A 22,230-nucleotide genomic window follows, 5' to 3' on the forward strand; every position below is an offset into this window, starting at 1 on the left:
CTGCACCGTCAAGGATCGTTCTAATAAAGAAAAGTGACCTGTCACTTGTTGTGGTTAGTTTGTTTGGTTACAATAAATTAAGAATTAAACTAGCGATCACCTTAATCATTCTGTCAAATAATGTTTGTGGATTGTGAAGACAGTTTCAATTTAAACAGATCAAAAAGTGTTTATTTTCTATAAAACATGCAAAACTGTGTTTAATTTGCATCGGGGGAAACACTTTGAAATACAGGCTAGACTCGACTTCTTAAAACAGCATATTTGTGTTTATCTACAATGTAAGGCTTTTATTTATTTGATCATTTTGAAAAGCATTTACTTTTGTTATTATTTGATTTCAATACATTTGTGAGCAGGGACAGAGAGGGTGATTTCCACATTTTGCAACTCAAAAGTGTTTCAACGGAAAGTTACAGTGACTACCTGATTATCTTTATCAACTACTTGTCATTGATAATGTTATGCGGCAGTGACGTCGGTGACTGGTGCAGACTGTATTAATGGGGTTGTTCCTTTAGCGTATCTCAAACAAAGACTTATTCCTCTCGTATTGTACTATCCCGACAGGGAACCCCATACAAGCTAACAGCTTTGGGGCATCAGATCACCTAACTGATTGATCAACTGCTCAACTGGACAACTGACTGAACCAAAAAATGAAATGTTATCTATGCAGAAACTCAAGTGCTTCGTTTTAAAGGTGCGCCAAGATTAATAGATCACACCCTCACCTTGTGTGGGCGGGAGTAAACACTTGAATCTGAAGGGGACTATGTTTCCACAGGATCTAAAGTACACATGCCATTATTCAATGAACTGAAACTCATTCAGGTTCACAATTGTCCCTATGAAGGTCAAGGAGAACATGCGAAAGGCACGTACGAAACCGAGTGTGTGAGAGAAAGAGTAGGCTAGACAGACCGGGGGGAGCGTGGAAACGAAGAAGGACCGGTAAAGAACTCGAGACGAGACCGGTGCTAAAGCTGAAATCATGATTTCAGAGCCGGGTGTGTCCTGGGGAAAGGACCTGAACGGCGAGGAAGATCCCAGGAGCAAGGAGGACTCAGACCCAGACGGAGACCCAGTACTGGTGTGGGCTCCCAGCGGCAGACGCCTCATCTCCGGGCTGCTGGGTCTCAACGTGGTGCTGCTGGGGGCAGCGCTGGTGGCTGGACAGGCCTTCAACCCACAGGGTCTGAAACACCAGGAGCCTCTGGTGTTCATACTGCTCCTGATGGGCCTCAGCATGGGGTGGATGCTGTGGTACCTGCTGTGGGCCAGGAAGAAACCAGGGAGATCCCCACACAAAGACCACCATGCTGGGGGTGCGCCCGTCAGAGGTAGGCGGAACATTGATGTCACCACACCTAGCAAGAGAGGGCACTAAACTGTGTTCATTAAGAACTTTGCACAGCGCCTGCTCCAGAGATGATAACGGTCGATCAGCCCCTGTAAATGCCGGTTGGTTGGTTTTCCGAAACATGTTGTTGTCATAATGTTTATCAAGTAAGTGAGGTATTCGGAGTCAGATGGCTGAGCGGTGAGGGAGTCGGGCTAGTAATCCGAAGACTGCCGGATCGATCCCCCGCCGTGCCAAATGATGTTGTGTCCTTGGGCAAGGCACTTCACCCTACTTGCCTCGGGGGGAAAGTCCCTGTACTTACTGTAAGTCGCTCTGGATAAGAGCGTCTGCTAAATGACTAAATGTATTTTTCTTGTTGACTTCCCCTTACCAGTGGTCCTCCTGCTCTTTGCTGCGTTGAGTCTCCTGCTGCATGTCTTCAGGATGGGCTACGCCGTCCTGATGAACGAGTGTTCTCCAGCTGCTAAAGTGATCTTCCCTTTTGTCGAGGCTCCCTTCCTGGGGCTGCAGGTGAGGATGGTCAAGCGTCTGTGATGCTTTCACACCCCTCTCACTTTGTCCTCTTGAGGGACTGTGGCTAAGTTCTTCTTCTGTGTTCACTCCTGCAGATGTATTTTCTCTGGGCTCACTCCAAAGACTGCATTCACAAGCACAAGATCATAACCAGGTGCCTCGTGTATCACGTGATACACATATGTGACCCCCCAGCTGTCGTTATTTTCAATGAGTCAATGGACATTTGCATAAACTGTGCCTGTTTGTCCCTGTGTGTGTGTGTGTGTGTGTTTGTGTTCATTGTCCACTAGGTCTGGCCTCATGGTGACCCTGAGTGCAGACCTGTTGCTGTGGCTACATGCCATCTCAGAAGACACAGTGCACCAGGAGATTGAGTTAGAAAAGGATGATTATGACAAAGACGATTTTACCAACACTTCACATAGCATTCCAAGCTCCTCAGGTAGGGTTCTATACCTAGGCTTGAATCCTCAACCTTGTTCCTGGCAAGCTACCATCCTGCAGGTTTTCACTTTAACCCTGATCCTGCACGCCTGGCTCGAATCATTAGCTGGGTGACAAGTTGAATCATGTTTGTTTCAACTGCGATTGGAGTAGAAACCAACAGTACAGGATGGTAGATCTTCAGGTTAGATAGCCTTGTCCTGAACATTCAAGATTCCCCCCATTCAGTCCCATACACTAACGCTATGCATGAAATCCTGTCCCAAGCTGTCTTGCTTGTGAAAAATTTGGGTAATCTATGTTTAAATGGCAGGTGTGATCAATGCGACCATATGCAAGTGCAGTGCGAGTGCAGTTTGCCTCGTGTTCCGGAAAGGCTACGAAGTCCTGTACCCCTTCAACATAGAGTTCTACCTGATGGCTGGCTGCATGCTCTACGTCATGTGGAAGAACGTGGGTCGGAGGGTGAGTCCTGGTCCCCAGCCCCCTCACGGCCAGAAGCTGACCCTACACATGGTTCGCGAGGGTGGGATCTTGTTCGGCCCCCTGCTGGGTTTTCTGGTTCTCATAGCGGGGGCGGCTTCCTTCGTCCTGTATCAAGTGTGGGTTGACCAACGCCAGCACCGTACCAAAGCCTTCCTCATATTCTACGGCTACCATCTGGCTGTGATGCCAGTCATGTCCATCTGCTGCTTGGCTGGCATGCTGGTCCACAAGCTGGAGAGGAGAGCCACGGAGGGAGGACACAACCCCACGCGTAGCCTGGACGTGCTCCTCCTGGTGGGGGCCGCCCTGGGCCAGCTGGGCCTGTCCTACTTTTGCGTGGTGGCTGCCCTGGCTTTGGGGCCTAGCGGGGCCCTGGGAAGCCTGGACCTCGCCTACTCCCTCCTCAGCTTACTGGAGCTTCTGCTCCAGAAAATCTTCATCATCGAGGGCCTCCACAGACATCCCAGTCTGGCCCTCGCCAAAAGCAAAGAAAGAAAGAGAAGCAGCATATTCAAGGCAAGTATTCCCAGCTGGACAGGTCATGGGAAATATATATATATGTATATATATGTTTTACATCATGTGACAACATCTAAACATATATGTATGTATAAAGATTATCCAAATGAGGTGACTGATGCTCACATTCAACCCTTCTTTTGTCCCAAAGCTGAAAAGGAAAGACAACGGGGAGATGAGCGAAGTCAGTCCGTCGATAGACATCTGCATCGCAGAGGGAGGAAGTGCATCTGCCCCACCAGCTGAGACGCAGGGGGGGAGGGGCAAAGCGCCCTGGACCAAGAGGGCCATGCAGGAGATCTGTGCCTTTCTCATTCTGTCAAACATCATGGTACAGTCCCTGTGTGTGTGTGTGTGTGTGTGTGTGTGTGTGTGTGTGTGTGTGTGTGTGTGTGTGTCTGGTGGTGATGGGGGTGTTGAGTGGCTGGAGGTGATCAGTGATCATATCCTATCCTTGCACGCACATTTAGTTAACATTTACATTTTACATTTACATGAAGTCATTTAGTCATCTTATCCAAAGCGACGTACAGTAAGTACAGGAACATTCCCCCGAGGCAAGTAGGGTGAAGTGCCTTGCCCAATGACACAACATAACTTGGCACAGCCGGGAATCAAAACGAGCAACCTTCTGATTACCAGCCCGATTCCCTAACAACTCAGCCACCTGACTCCTACAGACACCTGACTTAACAACACATGTTTCCTCTCTGATCTATCCGCATGCTCAGCTGTGGGTCATCCCTGCCTTCGGGGCCAACCCCCAGTTTGAGAACGGTTTGGGGAAGAAGTTCTTTGGATTCACCGCCTGGTTCGTGCTGGTCAACCTGGGCCAGCCCCTGGGGGTCTTCTACAGGATGCACTCTGTGGGAGCCCTGGTGGAGCTGCTGATCACTGCCTGAACACCACATTACTGACCCCTACTGGAGGGAGGGACACTTTATCTGAATGTTAAATGTTGAAAAATGCTGTATGTAGATCGTCAGTTAAAAAAATCTTTTTTTTAAAGTAATTACGGTCTAGTAATTACTAGTTAACATTGGACCAAATTCTTACTCAAAGAAAAAGTAATATTACGTGCTAAAAGTGATAATGACATGTTATTTAATTTATTGTACATTGTATTTCACAAATATATTCATGACACAATGTTTGTGTACGATCATTGGTGAAACAATCATTCTCTGCCGCATTCCTCCTCTATCCCTCCTTTAGAAATTATTGACATTCTTAAGAACACAAAAACTTAATGCTTATACAAATTATTACATTCACAATGACCCTCCTTTTCTCACAAACAGTAGAACACTTAAGGGCCTGTCTAAGGCAGGTCCCCTCCCCCGTCACCAAGGTGATGGGTTGCCAGGTTCTTACTTCTCTTCTTACAAACTTCAAACACAAAAAATGAGCTTCTCAGGGATGAAAGAAAAGGAGAGATAGTCACTCATAAAAATATATCAAAAGACAACGATGAAACTATGTGCAGTAAATCTTCTATTCAATCAGAAAAACAGTCAACTGTAAGCATTTAGAAACCACAGCTACTGTTTGTGTTTGGCAAATAGGTGGGATGATAGAACAGTGAGTTGAAAGAAGAGGACTTAATTGATGGGTGACTTTATATTTTCCAACTTGACAACCGTCACAGGAAAACTAAACTGCATGTAGTAAGAGTTGTTTAATAATTTACAATGTTTCCGATTGAGAGAAAAAAAAAAGTATATTCTTCATTTCTGTACAGATGTGGCACTTGTAATCTTCTGTCCTCCTGCCTCATTCAGACTTCAGTTCAGCTCGGAGGATGGCAGTGCTGGTGGAGTAGGTTAATACAAGCTGCCCAGATCCTGTTGATCTCAGCTAGACCCTCTGGATCTCAAACAGGCGGACATCCGTGTCATACCAGATTGGGGGATCCACGTTTCTGTGGCAACAGGAGCACAAGGACGGAAGGAAAAAAAAGTAATTGTTAAAATTCTCCAGTGGAGTACCATGACAACCGCAAAGCAGTTCACGGCATGGATTCAGCAGTTGTCATACCAACTGACGTGTTGAGGTTACAGAGTGACTGATGGTACACAATGAAATAAACAAATACAAATACAGTTTCCATTGAATTATTTTCTTCTAGGAATCAGCTCTTCACATAGTGTACTAGTGCTCACTTTCTGGCCTTAAAGGGGGTGCGATGACAATTTAATCAAATCCAAATAACTATTTTAAATACGTTTAAAATAAGAGTTGAATAATTTTTGTGATTGTTCTGGTGATCTAAAGGGGTTAGGGTTAGACCAGGTTTAGGGTTAGACCAGGTTTAGGGTTAGACCAGGTTTAGGGTTAGGGTTAGACCAGGTTTAGGGTTAGGGTTAGACCAGGTTTAGGGTTAGACCAGGTTTAGGGTTAGACCAGGTTTAGCTCACCGTAAGTAGATGACTCCCCACATGTACGTGCGGAACCACATGGCGGTGCCTGCGTTGGCCTGGTACTTCCTGATGAGGATGGGGTGAGGAACAGGGAGGAGGCCCACCAACGTTCCATGCTGGAGGAACTTCAGGATCTCCGATTCATCCGTCAAACCCCTTGAGAGGATAACCAGACACACACACACATCACTCTCTCGTCAAGCTGTTCTACGGGACGGTTTTCTGTTTTCAGCCCCACAACCTTGTCTGATCCTCTATCCTGGCCCAGCGCCCCCTGGAGGAACAGCAGGGTCTTGTCTCTTACTTGTCTATGCAGATTTTTTCCACCTGAGGAACCAGGACTTGTAGCAGCCTCATGATGGTCTGCAGAGGAAGCTTAGTCTTCCAGGAGAGCACCTGACAGATTACATCACACCTGGTCAGCAATGTTCCACATCGTACCACTCCTAAATCCTCTTTTGACCAGGCTCCTCAGAGGTAAGAGCCTCATGTTAACGAGGCGGCATATCTCACCCAGTCTGGGGAGGGGGTCCAGTACGTGGTAGATGACGAGACACTCGACATGCGACTTCTGGGCGTCGCTGACCCTGACTGGAAGATCTCCTGACAGGAAAACAAGAAGATACGCCCGTTTCACGACGTGGTCGGTAAAAAACCTGGCCATCACCCACAGAGAACCCTCTCAGGGTCGTCCTCACATCGTTCTCTCTTTCCGAGTTGGACTCGGTGTCGCTGGGCGCCGCAATCCCGCTGTTGTCGGCAGCCGCGTTCGGGGGAGAGCGGCTGTGGTCGGAGGCAGCGTTTGGGGCAGAGCGGCTGTGGTCGGAGGCAGCGTTTGGGGCAGAGCGGCTGTGGTCGGCAGCTGCGTTCGGGGCAGAGCGGCTGTGGTCGGCAGCTGCGTTCGGGGCAGAGCGGCTGTGCTGCAGAGCAACCAGGGTGCCGTCCTCAGACACTTGGGTCGTCTCCGTCAGCTTGTCGATACCTGCGCGGTCAAAACATCACCCACGCTATGAAGAAAAACACTTCTCATGACTTCTGAAAAAGCAACCCAAAACCCAACACCTCAAATAACCGCTATCCACTGAGAGACAGGACATGGGTCAAGGTCAGCACAGCCACAACACCCCGTGGGGACTACCAACAGAGGGGACTACCTGGTGTGGCCTCCAGGCTGGCTTTGAGGGTGCCTGGCTCAGCCAGGATGGCGGGGCGAGAGCCCTGCATGGAGCTGATCTCCTGGGAGGAGGAGCGGGACATGCCGGAGGCTGCTGTCTTCTTCTTCTTCTGAAGGGCCGTCTGGATGGACGCCGTGTCGGACGGCAGGTTAGCCAGCTGGTGGAAGATGCTGCGCTTGCGGATGATGGCATACACCAAGTTACAGTTACCTGAAAGACAAAAAACGCGCAAACAGATGAGAAAATCTCTCTCTATGAACTCTATGGACTTTGACTGACTGCACACCAGAAGTCCCCTTAACAAATCCAGAGCTATCCACCTTAAAGCGCTAAAGTGTGATTACATATCGGCAACAACAAGGACCAGCAAACCATTTACCATCAAACTGGTACTGGATGATGTTGTTGAAGACTTCCAGGAGGAAGAAGACCAGGTGGTGGTTCTGGGAGGTGGAGAAGAGGAACCAGGTGGTGGAGAAAGCCTCCAGGAGGTGGAGTAGCTTGTTGGCTGCCACCATGGACAGACTCTTTAGGTAGGGAGACACTGTGGAGGGTAGGAGCACAGCATGTACGCTCAGGACACTGCAGTGTACACGTTCAGCCACCAGGGGGCAACGGGAGCGTTTCATTTAAGATCCCCACCGTTCACGATGATGGTGAGCAGGCAGTCAAACAGGGGCTGCAGCCGTTGGTGACCACTGGTGATGATTTTGTGGAAGATCTAGACGATAATATTTTGGACGCATTTAGAACAATACTCTTCTCAAGCTTCACTTCCATCTCAAATCAAATCAATTTGTACAGCCCTTTTTACAAGCAATGTCACAGAGGGCTTCACATATGCCCATAGAACTGCCCCTCAACCAACCTCTACCCTTAAGGAAGACAAGGAAAAACTCCCAGAAAAACTCCCTAGAGGAGGAAAACGATCCTAGACGATACAGTGCGAGCCAGGACTATGGAGGGGGTCCATGAGCGACTCACCATTATGAGGAGGTCAGCGTGAGTCCCGGTGAACACAGGGATGTCCATGGGCACCCGGACCGAGTACGGCTTGTTCAGACGCACGCCAAAGTTTCTCTCTCCGCTGAGCAGCAACAGGATGAACACGCCGATGTGCATGAGACCCACGCAGGCTGCGAGCGGGCAAGAGGGGCTCACGGTCAAGACCACACACACACATTATGACGTTATGAGTCAGAGAGAGGGCAGCACACACATACACACACACAGTATGACGTTATGAGTCATAGAGAGGGCAGCACACACATACACACACACAGTATGACGTTATGAGTCAGAGAGAGGGCAGCACAGACACACACACACAGTATGACGTTATGAGTCATAGAGAGGGCAATATGACTCACACTGATCCGCTCTGGCGTCGTTCAGGTAGAACAGGATTGGGACCAGGATGTCCAGGACATCGCTGCTTTTCAGCACAAAGAACAAAAACTTCTGAAACACACACACACACACACACACACACATAGTGAAGAGCTTGCCCATTCTACTGTATCCCGGGCCAGGGACTTACTTAGAAATGTGGAACTCAATGAAATGCCCGGAGCTAAAAAAAAAAAAACTGTTGACTGAGAGGTTGAAAAGCATTTACTTAATGTTCTCTGGACCCTGAACGAGGAAACTCAAGACGTTATGAAAACATCCGTCATGTCATCAAAATGCAGGATTGCTCAAACAATGAGCATAGCACAGTGCCTGACTCTGGGCAGGATCCCCTCAGGTCCACGATGGCAGCGATGGGGAAGTCTGGCCCGGTTCAACAGAAAGGGCAGCCCTCCAACACAGCTGTGCTCTACACATGAGTCAATGCTACTCACGCTGCCTTCACTACATAACACTAGAAAACACAACCACAAGAAGAACTTTCCCTTTCCATAACAAGCTGTGGGAACCTTCCTCCATGACCACAGCTGTTGGGAAGCGTTTAGGTGGAGGAGGAAAAACAAATGTCCATGTAAAAAATCGAAAAAAGGTTTAGGAAAAGAAAAGTTACAAACAATTTAAAAAATATTTTCCAAAAATATACAAATGTTTTGACAAAAACTTGTTCAGGTCGGGTTGTGAGTAAAAAACGGCGAGTTAGCACTCCAAACCTTATTAAAGTCGCAGAGCTTCCAGAAGAGAACCAGGAGTTCCTGGTGGAACTGGATCTTCTTGGTGGAGTTTGGCAGATATGTCTGGACCAGGGGGTTGGTCAACAGCCGAGCCAGGCCCTTCAGGATGAAGCTGAAGTCCTGGAGGACGAGGAGACAAAAGAACAGTCAGCTCCTTTGCTGATCGTCTCTCAAGAATGTGAGGAGCATTCGATAGGACTTGTAGGTCTCCTCTCACCTCCTCTCTGTGGATTCTGGACAGGTAGTTCACAAACAGGTTATCAGGTCCTACGGGCTGCGGAAGAAAGAACATCTTTAGTGAGAATCTTTAGTCACAAGACAGGGATTCTATTCAAAGGATTCCACCCAACCTATGAATCCATGAGGATCCAGACTCTTCCCCAGCGATGAAGGACAGTGGACGGTCAGTCTCACCTCCTGCTCCTCCATGGTGGAGGGGGACTCCGAGGGGTCCGCGTCTGGGAGGACGACGGTGGCGGCCTCGTGCTCCAGAGTGACGATGAGGATCTGGACGGCGTGCTCCACCAGCTGCTCCCGGTAGTCGGAGACCAGCAGGTGGTTGTAGGGGATGCCGTAGCCCACCGGGTCGTAGGCACACACCACGTTGAGCAGGGAGGTGAAGAGAGGCAGGGCGTGTCTGAGAGGGAGGAGGTGGGGGGAGGGGCGGGAGCGGAGACGGAGGTGTCGTAGATCATGGGGGTGCGTTTGCGTTTGTGTGTGCGTGTGCGTGTGCGTGTGTGCTACCTGTTGTCTGTGGAGCTGAAGAACGTCACCCAGGGGTTGAGGATGTTGTTGTCAGAGGAGGGGGCCAGGTACATGGCCTCAGAGAAGCAGGTTAGCAGCAGCTTCAGGAGCTCCGTCCTAAACACAGAAATCAGACCGCTAGCTCTCCAGACGGAGGGGTGGAGACAGAACTGAAGGAAGAGGGAGAGAGAGAGAAGCAGACAGAAACAAAAGAGAGAAACAAGAGAGAGAAACAAGAGAGAGAGTAACAGACAGAAACAAGAGAGAGAAACAAGAGAGAAACAAGAGAGAGAGAAACAAGAGAGAGAAACAAGAGAGAGAAAGCGAAAGATTGCTGCCGGCTAGCTCACCTGTTGAGGTCGTGGATGTAGTTGAGGGGGGGGGACTGGGCGAAGCCCACTCCGGCCTCCCAGATGTACTCACAGCTGTCTATGGACTGCATGTCCTCGGCCTGGTCCTGCACAGAGAGAACAGCCCTTCAGCCAAGGCTACCACCACATTTCCATGAGATAGGAAAAAATAACTCCAACTGCTTATCTGGAATGAGCAGAGCAGTGAGCCAGAATAAAGTGTGGAGATGGCAGAAGACATATTCATGTGTGAGACTGAACAGGTAATGATGAGGGTGCAGATTCTGGATTCCTGACATACACAGATGAGCAGTTATGTTGACACTGTCCTGGGTGCTGATCCAGGGTTAGGGTTCGGGTTCAAACAGAGGGGTAATGGTTTCATTCCAAAAGGCTACACTCCACAACCATATTATTTTCTACCATCTTCTGCTGAGGTAAAACGTAATACTGACATAAAACAGTAAAGCAAAAATTAATATGACGTGTTTACAGTGTTTCCTGTGAAACAAAGTGATGTTGGGTATACGACGGCGAAAGACCACACAAGGTCACACCCAAGAGAGGAGACAGTGCTTGGATGTCGGCACGCAGTGTTGACAGTTATTTCCAACATCAAGACAAGTGACCCAGCGAGGCAGGGCGGAGCGGGGGCAGGGCGGAGCGGGGGCAGGGCGGAGCGGAGGCAGGGCGGAGCGGGGAGCCAGTGTTCCCACATACGCTTGCTTTGGGCCTCGGCATGCAGAGCAAGCCGGACACTCAGCCAAAAATAACCTACAAGACCTCATACGAGATAACTGGGACTGACATTTTAATACATATCACTATGGACCAATTTCTTATAAACATGTGACAGTATGTTTGTAAGTTAACAGAGTTAACTACATTGTGTACACTACCTAAATCTGAATGTGAAGAGCCGGCCTGACCCAATCAACAAACAAAACATTTGTTTAGGGCCCCGCGATTGGTTCAGGCCACCCCCCCAAATAAAAGTTTTTTTTTTAAAAAGGCCCCACGTACAATTGTACTTTTACTTTGCTTGAAGGGCAGTAACATAGAATCCTATGTACATTGTTGATTATCATTTCGGAAAGACGACCCGAAGTCCTCGTAAAACCAGGCAAAATGTCATTTTAAAATTACCGGTAGTAAGAATTTTAATATTGATTTACCAACAGTACACATACATATTTGTATATTTATTCATTTTTATATTTAAGTTTTCATTGGTTGGGCAGTCCACCTGTATTACTCTAATGGACTACTCACTGCCACAGCTTGGGAATCGCTGCTTTAGTGTGTGTGTGTGTACACATGTGTGTCTGTGTGTGTACACCTGTGCGTGTGATTAGCGAGTCCTTCAAGCAGCAGGGACGAATAACACCTCTGGCAGTTCTCCACTAACATGATTTCTAACTTGGTGTGACATTTCCTTAAGTGGCTCTGAGTGATTGAGAGTGAAAAAGAAAGAGAGAGATTGAGAAAGAGAGAGATAGAGAGAGATAGAGAGAAGGTTAGGGTTATCCAGAGGATCAGACAGGCAGCCATTTTCTCTCACCTCCTCCACACAGCAAGACTGTTGGTGTTTGCTCAGTGGATAAGGAGCTCTGTCCTTTCCTCAGCCCAGTTCACAAACACGGCACACCTCTCTTTCCCAGCAGACCTGACCGTCACTCATTAACCCTAGCAGGTAACCAGGGGGGGCCTCACGGGGGGTTGAGTAGTGTTCGCCACAGGGCATAACAACAGGGGTAATAGCATAGATTTGACCTGATAGACACGCATATTTGGAAGTGTGCATAAAAGTAAACACTAGTTCCTGTAAACACTCTTCTACTGTTTTTTCTCTCCAGATCCAGTTATTTTCCATCATAAGCAATGTTTGAAACTAAATGTTTAGGTTTCTCAATCAAAGGGGGCAGCAAAATGTTTGTTGCAGGTCATTTCTCACGGAGGATCATCATCAGCTACAGGCGACACAAAAGGTCATTTCCTCTATGTGATTCTCAACACTGGCTGTTGTGTGGAGCCCAGGTGCACTGAGAATGTAATAAACCAGTCTGGTTTGGGGGGCACATTTGTGCGTTTGCCAAAAAAGTGCCATTGAATGATGGGGAGAAGAGAGAGAGTGTATGTGTGTAAGGGTGTGTGCGTGTAAGGGTGTGTGTGTGTAAGGGTGTGTGTGTGTGTGTGTGCGTGTGGACTCACAGGGCCACTCTTCCTGTGACTGTGGACGGTGAAGTCAGGACAGAAGAGCAGGTCAGCGACGGCCATCAGCAGAGACTCAGCCAGAGGTCGGCCCTCGTCATCACCTTCTTCCTGCTAGGGGACAAATAACCATCGTCAATTATTAACATACACAACTCATACAGGTTCTGTCGCAATCCGTTGGGAGGAAATGAAGTGAAGCATTTCAAAGAATAACAGGTTCGGTTGCAATACGTTGGGGCAGGAAATAAAGTCCAACAGTCAGCATTCTTAGGGTAAAACATAAAAGAGCTTTGAAAGTACTCTCATGAGGTATCTCTCACGCACTGAGGACCAAAACGTTTCCAATCAGCAGGTTTACTGTACGAGGAGTAGCACTTTTACACTGCCGGTCCGCATTCACCCGGTCTAACACTTTAATTAAAGGTTATTTAATACCTCCCCAATTCAACCTCCAGACTGGAAGGAGAGAGACAATATGACCAGTGTTCCCTCTCTAGGTAACAGGAGACCCAGGCTAGCCTAGCCAGCAGCAGCCTTGGAAGGAAGGCCCCCTCTCACAAAGCCTTCCCTGGGCTAACAGTGACCTCACCACAGCCCCAGCCACCAAAACTCATCTTCCACCCCTTTCCACCTGCTCTGGAAGTCTGAAAACACTCAGGAGGTTCAGGAAATCACAGCCCCTGCCAACCGGCTGCAGAGGCAGGGTTAGCTCTCGAGTGAAGGGCTGAGATACTTTAACCCCACCCAGCTAAAGGGGTGTTGACAGATCAAACCCCCGGCTGAGAAAGAAAGGCCCACCTGTCCTTGTGGCTTCACCACCCCAGCAGACGATGTGTCACCTCAGACTGCTGGGAACAGGACTCCAAACCTTTTCCTCCACATGGAAACAACTTAACCTTGACCCACTGACATCCAATCTGTTTGAAGAGACCAGCCAAGAGACCTTTAAAAACAGCAGACAATACATGATGTGCTCAAACTGAGTGAATTCACTGATGGTATGGGGTGTAACCATAGTAAAGATGTTTGGTTTGTTGCCTTATCGGAAGCAAAGGACTGGTTCTGTGTTTTAAGTGCATTCCTTACGTGCTGCAGTCAAACCGCAGGGTTGAGGAAGCTAGCATGTGAACTATCACCTCACAGCTGAGACAAAGTAGTCCAGATAGACAGAAAGTGTGGGCTGCCTGCACACACACTGAGTTCACAAACTGTGGGGATTGGTTAATGACAGGCTATCTTTCCGTCCTCAGGCGCCTGAACACACTCTCCAGAGAAGAGGAGTCATCTCTCTCCGCTTTCCGATAAGAGCCGTGCCGTTTATCTCGGAGCCCACAGGAGTAATGACTAGAGACCCTCTCTCTGAAATGTACAACGACCGTGACTGTGAATAATTGACCCAATTTGCATCATTCAGCATACTTTCAACTGCGATGTACTGTATGCCACAGTTCCTCATAGCGATTGAAGGAAAACTGCCTTTCGGTGATAGCAATGGGAGCACTGTCCGGAAATTCAACCCCATCTATCAAAGGTGTACGGAGGGGTGGATGGTGAGGAAGATGATGTAAGACATCAGCATCTATGTTATCAACACTGCAATTGGAGCTAGTTTTCCCGCGAGTCTCTCACCCCTGCCCTCCCTGCTCCAGGTACTGTGGACCAGAAGAACCCCCTCCAGTCTGCATCCTCGAAGATGTAGGGCAGGATGCGGGTTAGCAGGCGGGTGCAGTTCAGGACAGTCCGTCTCTCCTTCTCTGATTGACAGCCGCACTCTGCACCCTGGACGAGCTTCTCCACTGCCTGAAACCCAGAGGTAACACAACACTTACAACACCAGAAAACAAGACCAGGCACATTATTATCCACAAACAAATGTTGAGATGGATTGGCTGAGCTGACTGTTTGCTCATTTCGCAGACCGCTAAGGCACAAGAGTAAAATTCAATATACAGCACTCCACGGGGATACATGTGTGACCTCTAACCCCTGTAAGGGGTGACCCCACTACGTGAGAACAACCAACAGCCACATTCCTCTCACACTGACTGTATCCATGATATTGGACACAGCAAAGATAATCAAACACCAGACAGGGACAAACAGGGACACCAACCAGCAGTCCGTCTCATGCCACTCACTTCAAATGTGTTTGTGGAATTTCAGGGACAAGACACACGATGACAGTCTGACGACGCACATTACCTTGTAGCAAAGGGTTGCCAGGTTTGAAGGGGATTCCTCTCTAACAGCTCGTATCTCAGCTGCAGGCACAAGAGCAAACACGTCCTGCACTGTGGTGGCGGTGTCGGACCAAAACTGGTCCCAGAAGGCATCATCTGTGGCTTCCACCGGCTGGGGGAGATGGGGCACAAGACAGGGTTCTGTAACGTTTCCCATGACCAGAGCAGTAAATGAGAGTGCCTCATCTCAAGCCAGTCCTGGCTCTTACGTAAACCCCTCTGTGAAGAGCACAGGGGTTGTGATGCTGCTATTAACTCATATAGTATTCACAGCTGTACAAGGCTGTGGAGGACTAGAACTAAAGATAGCCACTATTTAAAAAAATAAAATAATAGACGCACACTGTAAAATATAATTTGTCTCCATTCAAATGATTAAGTAAACCCATCCTTAGGTTTGTTTATTTTTATTCTGATGGATTCCCTACTAAACCTTAATTATGTTCAAATGTGTTCGTATCATGGGTTAAATATGTATAATACGTCATATTTTCATATTATAGTGCGACAACGATTAGCATAACATTTGTGTTAAGAAATGTGCTATATCAATTTGACTCCACAGCCGGGAATCAAGTTTACCTTACAATAAATGCACCTGCCACTGAAAGCTATACAAAAGGAATTGTTATAGGTCTAATGGTGAGAGAAATGTGTAGCCTACGTGTAATGTACAGCACAGACAACGTAAGCAATTCGTATGCCAACGTCATAGATAGGCTAAACAAACTTAAATATCACATCGAGCTCCAAAAAGTTAAACGTTTGATCGCAACCGTTTAATGCTAGTAAAAATGCAGTTATAGTGTCAACCATCTCTCAGTCATGCGTCAGGCTGAAATTTATCCCACCATGTGGCACTCGAACTACTATCTTTATCTTTCATGGAATGACCCAATATTATGTCGCCTAAATATAATATACCAAATGTGTTTTATTCAACCAACCTGTGTTTTGGTTGTGAGCTGTATCACTGCTTTTCGGAAGTGAAGTTTGGAATCAGCGTTGCCCATTTTCCAGAACAACTACTTGCTTCGCATGAAGCGCCTGTAGCGGTGAGTCGTGGATAATCTCTCTCATCCACCTCTGACAGCTGCTCTGCTCTCCCACTCAGTAGGATTTGAGCTAAGCAGGATCCACACAGCACGACTTCCGGGATCCAAATGTACATATTTGCTTTATTTTTCATTCACTGGCGTGCCATTAACCTTTTACACATTAAGATGAATCCGCAACAATTTTTACTTGTAAATTACGTGAGTCAACACTGACCAGAAATGTGAAACATCATCACCATTTTCCTCGAATTCAAAACACTAATTTTCTCATTCGTTATTTCTTATTTTCGACAGCAGAGTAAAAGTGACTCCGTGTGATAGAGGTAAGCTAAACCACACTTGTAAGGTGCGGATGGGCAATCCTTACTCTGTGGAGAAATATGCCTCTAGGTGGCGCAGTAGACTACAAAATTGTTAACGTTTATTGAAGAAAAACAACGAAGTCGCCTGGTGCTTCTGATTACAAGAATTTCAAAATGTTCACGTTGACCGTTATTTGTGGCCTGTTGTTTAGGCTACCTCAATCTTGAGAAGAGTGGACTACATTGTTGTCACTCTCATTGCTTGATATCACTTGGCCATTGGCAGTGACAAACTAATATCTGTTTAATGGTTCTCATGGAAACACTGGTGTGACCCACTGTGCCGTCACAGGGCGTGGGTCTAACTGGGGAGGGAACTCTGTAACTAGAAATACTAGAAAAAGTTACAAAACATAACTTCTCAATTCAATCCAGGAAAATGATGCCAAACATCCATTTTCAGCTGCACCCTGTTTAAGAAAAGCTACACATTTGAACTCTTTTTTTGTTAGGACAATTCTGGCAAGCTCCTGAATATATTATCTATCTGAATTCGGGTTAGGATGAGTAAACAAAATATTCATCATTTTCTTCTCCCACACTTTTTCTTAATGGAAATGAGACATGTCTAAATGTGTCAGGATGTCAAACAACCTCCTCCCATCCAAACAACTCCTCCCACCTCACATAAGGAGGTTGTGTTCCCTGCAGAGAGACACAAGCCAGAGGACAAGACCCTACAAACCCAACTAGAGCTTTGCTTTGACTGATACCCAGTTTGAATTCTTTTAATTCTTTTAGAAACTTAAAATATATATGGATGTAGTGTAAGAACAGAAAAGATGACGGTCTTACTTATTTTAACCACAGTGCTGACAGCTGTGGCAATGACAGACGCGGTGACTATACACTTTTTACTTATTCAACATATTTTGTTCTGTTATACTTTTTTACCTGTAACTGTTTTGCCTAGTTTTTCCTTGGTTTTACCTGTTTTGTTTTGGTATTTGATTATACATTTTTCCCTTTTGGTTCTAACCTTGCACAAAGTTGCTCATGCTTGGGGTTCTGTTGGAAAACATTGTTTGTTCAGTATGAACACAAAAATTCATTCCATCTTTTTTTCCTTTTCTTTGTAGGGCTTGTTGAGACAGAACAGAAGGATCTCTTTTCATTTCTCCATAGGAAGATCAGGTACAGTCAAGCATGCGTCTACTCCGCCTCAATGACTTTAATGCGCGTTGACGGTGCCTGACTCATGCTCTTGGATTGACGTTCACTCAACACCTTCTGCAGGTGGAATCTGCCTCAATGGAGGCACTTCAATCCCCTCCCTGAGTGGAGACCACATGTTCTGCGCATGTGCTGAAGGGTTCATGGGGAAAAGCTGTGAGACAGGTGAGGACTGTTACCTTACAGCCGTGGAACATGTCTGCTATTCCTTGGAATAAATGGGGGTCGTCAAACGGCTACTTTTCTACATTTACATTTTGTCATTTAGCAGACGCTCTCATCCAGAGTGACTTACAGTAAGTACATTTTGCATGGCCGGGACTCGAACCGGCAACCTTCTGATTAATAGACTGATTCCCTAACCGCTCAGCCATCTGACTTTTCTCCATTTCTTTAGATACTACCGCCAGCTGTTACAACGGCATTGGTCTATATTACAGAGGCACAATGTCTCATGCTAAGAGCGGTCTACAGTGTGTGGAATGGGACTTTGACACCAGAGAGAGTCTGATGACATCAGATGTCCGCGCAGGAAGACATAACTACTGCAGGTAGGAGATGAAGACGTAGATCTGTGTATTATAGAGTGGGATGCAGGGCTATTGGATTTGATAGATGTCTGATGTCTGATCTTTAGAAACCTGCACTTCAGACGTCGTCCATGGTGTCACGTCATGAAGGGTCATCTGCTGGTTCAGGAATATTGTGATATTCCTCGGTGTGACTTTGGCACAAGTAAGTGAATATTATAGTGAACATATTTTATTTTCTCTTCTCTAATTGTGAGGCTTGGAAGTTTTTTTTAAATCATCGACATCCCCTTTATTAAAAACACACTTCAAATGTGTAGGTTTTGATCCGACCGGTCCACCGGAACATCACTCCACTAAGCCTAACACAGGTAGAGTCCGTTTTCAATCTGAACAAGCTTGATGTGTAGGTGTTTATGGTCTTGATTAATGACACCATGGCAAACTTGTCTTCCAGTAACCACATGTGGCCAGCGTCCCAGAGGGCAGATGAAGATTGTTGGGGGGACAGCTGCAGCTGTGGAATCCCACCCATGGATAGCTGCCATATTTTGGAAGGGTAGGTCTCAGAAGAGGGCGTTCCGCTGCGGAGGAAGCTTGATATCTCCCTGCTGGGTCCTCACGGCCGCCCACTGCTTTCCTGACGGGTAAGGCTTCTGAGATTTCCTGAAAGTCAACACCGGCTGGGTTACTGCGGAGAAGCCGCAGGGAATCGCACATTCGTTCAGGCTTTCTGTTCATTTACGAGTCTCCCGCAGGACGATATTTGGAACCAGGCACTGAAATGTATGTTTTTTTTCCCCCAGTTCTTTTACCAAAGCTCGGCGGTTTTCTGTCACACTGGGGAAAAGTGCAATCAATGAAACCGATGACACCAATGAACAAACATTTCAGGTGGAAGAGGTTATAATCCACGCCGACTTTGACAACAGCGAGGGGAATTTTAATAATGACATTGGTTAGTGTGCCAAGGTTGTCCTCATCTACAGTATATAAAAGCCTATCCTGTAGAGCCTTCAGTCTAATGTTTGAGGACTCATGTTTCCCCAGCATTGCTGAAGCTGAGGGCTACGGAGGGCCAATGTGCAGAGCAGACAAGCTCTGTAAAGACTGTGTGTCTAGCACCAGCTGGGCAGACTCTACATCCTGGAATCTCTTGTGAGATTGCCGGCTACGGCAAGGAGAGGCAAGGTGGGTCAAAGACCTATAATTCAGACATGTATTATCACACACCCACCATTGATTTTCAGTCCTCAACAGAATGGCTTTGTGTTTCAGGTTTATGGTACAACTCGCAGTACCTGAGAGAGGCCAAAGTGAATCTGTTGGCCAAGCGTGTGTGCCAAGGAAAGGAATACTACGGAAACCTGATCACGGATAATATGTTCTGTGCTGGTGTGCCTGACTGGAGTCGAGACGCTTGCAAGGTCTGTCAAGTAGTCATCTTGTTCAAACATTGTGGCGTTCCGCATTCGTTTACCCCCCTCACTGACATGGATCTCTCTTCCCCAGGGAGACTCGGGGGGGCCTTTGGTGTGTGAGGTGGATAATCGGATGTTCCTCTTCGGCATCATCAGTTGGGGTGATGGGTGTGCCAGGGGATACCGGCCAGGCGTCTACACCACAGTCACTAACTACAACCGATGGGTAGAGGAAAAGACTGGCCTGTCGTCCATAACGTCAGGTTCCATGTTCCCTTTAAAGTGACTTGAAGTCACTCTGAAAACAGAGTAAATCAGTGTGCTTGACAAATCAGAATACTTCTAGTTCTCAGCAAACTATTGGCCCTCTATTGGACTTTTGAATTGTGTTTTTTATGTAAATTGAATGTATTTATAAAGTATTTCAGTTGTGCTACCTACTGTATAATTTGTTGTGCGATACACAGTGTTCCCATGCTGTTTTGTGGTCAAAAGGGAAAATACTTTTTAAACTTTCATAACTGATGTTGATAAATATAACACTGATGTCCATAATCATTCTTATTTTGGTTTTACATGTAGAACAACTATATGTACATAATCATGATGTGACTCTAATATTTTATCCGTCTGTCTGTTTTTTATAAATAAAATCTGTGTGTGATTAATGAAACTATGATTTGTCATACTTGAAGCAGCACAACGCCATATTTACCAATATTCTTAGTTTCACATTTTTTGAAACATTATCATTTCTTTATTTTCAAACCCCGAACCTCACTTTCAACCTTTTGAACCTTTTTGTATAAACCTTTTTTCAAAATAATTTTCAATCTTGAGATGTTTTTTCTCAAATCTTTTTTTAACTCACAACATGACCCAAGCAAGTTTCATGTGCTAGTTGCACAGTACCTATCAATAACTAATATCAGAGTGAACATCCGGTCTGACTGATGTATTTTAGGGTGGAGTGAAGAGTGGATTAAACGTGTACTCTGCCCGGGGGGGGGAGGGGGGGGGGGGGGTCCTGATAACAGTCGAGGCTTCACATGCAACGAGGGGATTAGTGGAAGCCCTTGACGGGAGGCCCTAGCAGTGGCAGCTGGCCGTGGTATTTTGGTTCTGACGCCTACGTCACAGGAGAAAGTGTGGGAAAGGAGTGGATAGTGTTAGCTGTAGCAGGACGTACACTCAGACTGACCCCACTGGACGTACACTCAGACTGACCCCACTGGACGTACACTCAGACTGACCCCACTGGACGTACACTCAGACTGACCCCACTGGACGTACACTCAGACTGACCCCACTGGACGTCCACTCAGACTGACCCCACTGGACGTACACTCAGACTGACCCCACTGGACGTACACTCAGACTGACCCCACAGCTACCGTAACCCCCCCATGACCTCATCTGGTTCCGGTTTTCCCAAGAGTGAGTAATTCAAGACAGACGGACATGACTCAAATCTGATTTGAGGGTGTGCAGGGACCCCCTGTGCAGTTTGACACACACACACACACGCACACACACTGGTAACAGTCAGTGTATGAACATGCATGCCAGTGGGGGGGGGGGGGGGGGTGACTGGGAAGGTCAGATGATTCAGGGTTTTTTAGCTTTGGTCCTTCTGAGAAACAGGTTGTTCATGCATTGTCCACTTGCAGTACTTGCATTTCTGTAATACTTAACTATGTTTGACCCTTGGCTGCATTTACTGTGTAAATCCACTAGAGGGTGCTAGCCCTTCATTAATTCATGCAACACGTCAGACAGTCCGTGTATGTGCTCTTCCATGAACAACAGTGTGTAGGAGGGAGGAGACCACCCGACCAGCCTGCCCCGGCCGGCCTGCCCCGGTCAGCCTGCCTCACACCCCAGACCTCTCCTGGGGAAGGACCAGAAGGGGGTTGAGTTGATTCTTGAGTGAGGTTTAGTTCATAGCATGAGGGAAAGAATATCCTTTGTCTTGCTAATTATTGCGCGAGCAGTTATGCAGACTTGAATCCCGATTTTCAAACCAGGATAGTATTCTTTCCCTGGGAGCAATTAATGTCATAAAACAATCCAGGAATGCACACATACTGGTGTAGCATGTAAGTGGACTGCAGTGGTCCTGTGATTGATGGTGTCTGTGTATCCCAGTAGAGTGCCCACTTCCACCCATTTCACATTACATGGACTGTACTCACAAAACATACTAGACTTTGTAAATGATTTGGCTACTTTACATTTTATTTTATATTTTGTATTAGTATTAGGTAGACTTGTACCTTTAGTATAGTTAGACCACGTATTTAAGTTTTAGGATTCCTATATGTTTAATGTATGCACCTTCCTGCCAAAGTAAATTCCTTCTCTGTGCAAACTTTTTTGGCGAATAAAACCCATTCTGATTCTGATCCAAGTCTGAATGAGAGATTACAAATAGGATCCATGGCCATCTACCATGCGCAGATGGTACAGTACCAGTGGTAATCTGCTATTAACTTAGGGGGGGGACAATTATATGAAATTTTCTCAAGAGCAATTCCTGAGGGGGACACCAAAAATACTGCTGTAACACAGCGCATTAAAAAAGTGCCATTGTGTCCATAATCAGCAAAGCACTTTCATTGCGTATCATTACTTTAATTTAAATTACATCGTTATGATTACAGTGATTTCTTAGGGGGGACTAATCATATTTTTCCTATGATGGGGGGGTCGTGTCCCCCCTGTCCCCTCCAGGATGTCCGCCTATGTACAGTACAATATTTGAAGTAGAGAAGACTTCTGAGGCATTGGTGTGTTTACAAAAGGCCTCAAACTGAGCAACCTCCTTAGTTCTTTCTTCCTCAGCACTCTTCCTTTTTAGGAAATGAGCTGCAGCCTTGGAGCCCCTCCTGGGAATCCGTGGGAATTCCTTTGCTGGTTTGGTTGGCAGTTGGTTTTCAATCCTGTGATATTGTTATTTCAGGGTGTGAGATGGAATTTAAAATATGTGTATTATAAAAGTGCTGAACGTTGACTAGTTACACCAAGCATTTACCCTAGTCTCTCTCCTGGTGGTCCAATTAAGTGAGTGA

General features: G+C 46.7%; 3 protein-coding genes across 6 annotated transcripts; 2 read left to right on the forward strand and 1 right to left on the reverse strand.

Annotated features, from left to right (window-relative positions):
* Positions 1-581: 581 nt before the first annotated feature.
* LOC124475257 (proton channel OTOP3-like) lies at positions 582-4,322 on the forward strand. Its single transcript, XM_047031719.1, has 7 exons — positions 582-1,343; positions 1,740-1,876; positions 1,975-2,033; positions 2,173-2,324; positions 2,640-3,328; positions 3,483-3,662; positions 4,063-4,322. Exons 1-7 carry the CDS (start codon positions 995-997, stop codon positions 4,231-4,233), a joined length of 1,737 nt encoding a protein of 578 aa, XP_046887675.1. The 5' UTR covers positions 582-994; the 3' UTR covers positions 4,234-4,322.
* Positions 4,323-4,412: 90 nt separating this feature from the next.
* hid1b (HID1 domain containing b) lies at positions 4,413-16,577 on the reverse strand. 4 transcript variants are annotated; one of them, XM_047031688.1, is made up of 19 exons: positions 15,563-16,577; positions 14,578-14,727; positions 14,005-14,175; positions 12,373-12,483; positions 10,162-10,268; positions 9,812-9,928; positions 9,482-9,704; positions 9,285-9,341; positions 9,047-9,187; positions 8,297-8,387; positions 7,911-8,062; positions 7,569-7,647; positions 7,306-7,470; positions 6,906-7,136; positions 6,450-6,733; positions 6,265-6,354; positions 6,056-6,147; positions 5,749-5,907; positions 4,413-5,252 (listed from the first exon to the last, which is right to left on the reverse strand). In XM_047031688.1, the coding sequence occupies exons 1-19, from the start codon at positions 15,626-15,628 to the stop codon at positions 5,189-5,191; spliced, it is 2,550 nt and encodes an 849-aa protein (XP_046887644.1). In that variant the 5' UTR covers positions 15,629-16,577; the 3' UTR covers positions 4,413-5,188. The 4 variants fall into 4 exon arrangements, with proteins under 4 accessions (XP_046887644.1, XP_046887643.1, XP_046887646.1 ...); XM_047031687.1 differs by having other exon boundaries at positions 12,373-12,486; XM_047031690.1 differs by lacking the exons at positions 14,005-14,175; positions 14,578-14,727; positions 15,563-16,577 and adding an exon at positions 13,174-13,283.
* Positions 16,578-16,690: 113 nt separating this feature from the next.
* LOC124475267 (tissue-type plasminogen activator-like) lies at positions 16,691-19,832 on the forward strand. The gene is made up of 11 exons (XM_047031733.1): positions 16,691-16,874; positions 17,115-17,169; positions 17,272-17,373; positions 17,606-17,759; positions 17,846-17,943; positions 18,059-18,109; positions 18,196-18,385; positions 18,545-18,696; positions 18,789-18,929; positions 19,017-19,165; positions 19,251-19,832. Exons 1-11 carry the CDS (start codon positions 16,818-16,820, stop codon positions 19,443-19,445), a joined length of 1,344 nt encoding a protein of 447 aa, XP_046887689.1. The 5' UTR covers positions 16,691-16,817; the 3' UTR covers positions 19,446-19,832.
* The last annotated feature ends 2,398 nt before the right edge of the window (positions 19,833-22,230 follow it).

The sequence above is a fragment of the Hypomesus transpacificus genome, chromosome 13, assembly GCF_021917145.1.
Source record: "Hypomesus transpacificus isolate Combined female chromosome 13, fHypTra1, whole genome shotgun sequence".
NCBI lineage: Eukaryota > Metazoa > Chordata > Actinopteri > Osmeriformes > Osmeridae > Hypomesus > Hypomesus transpacificus.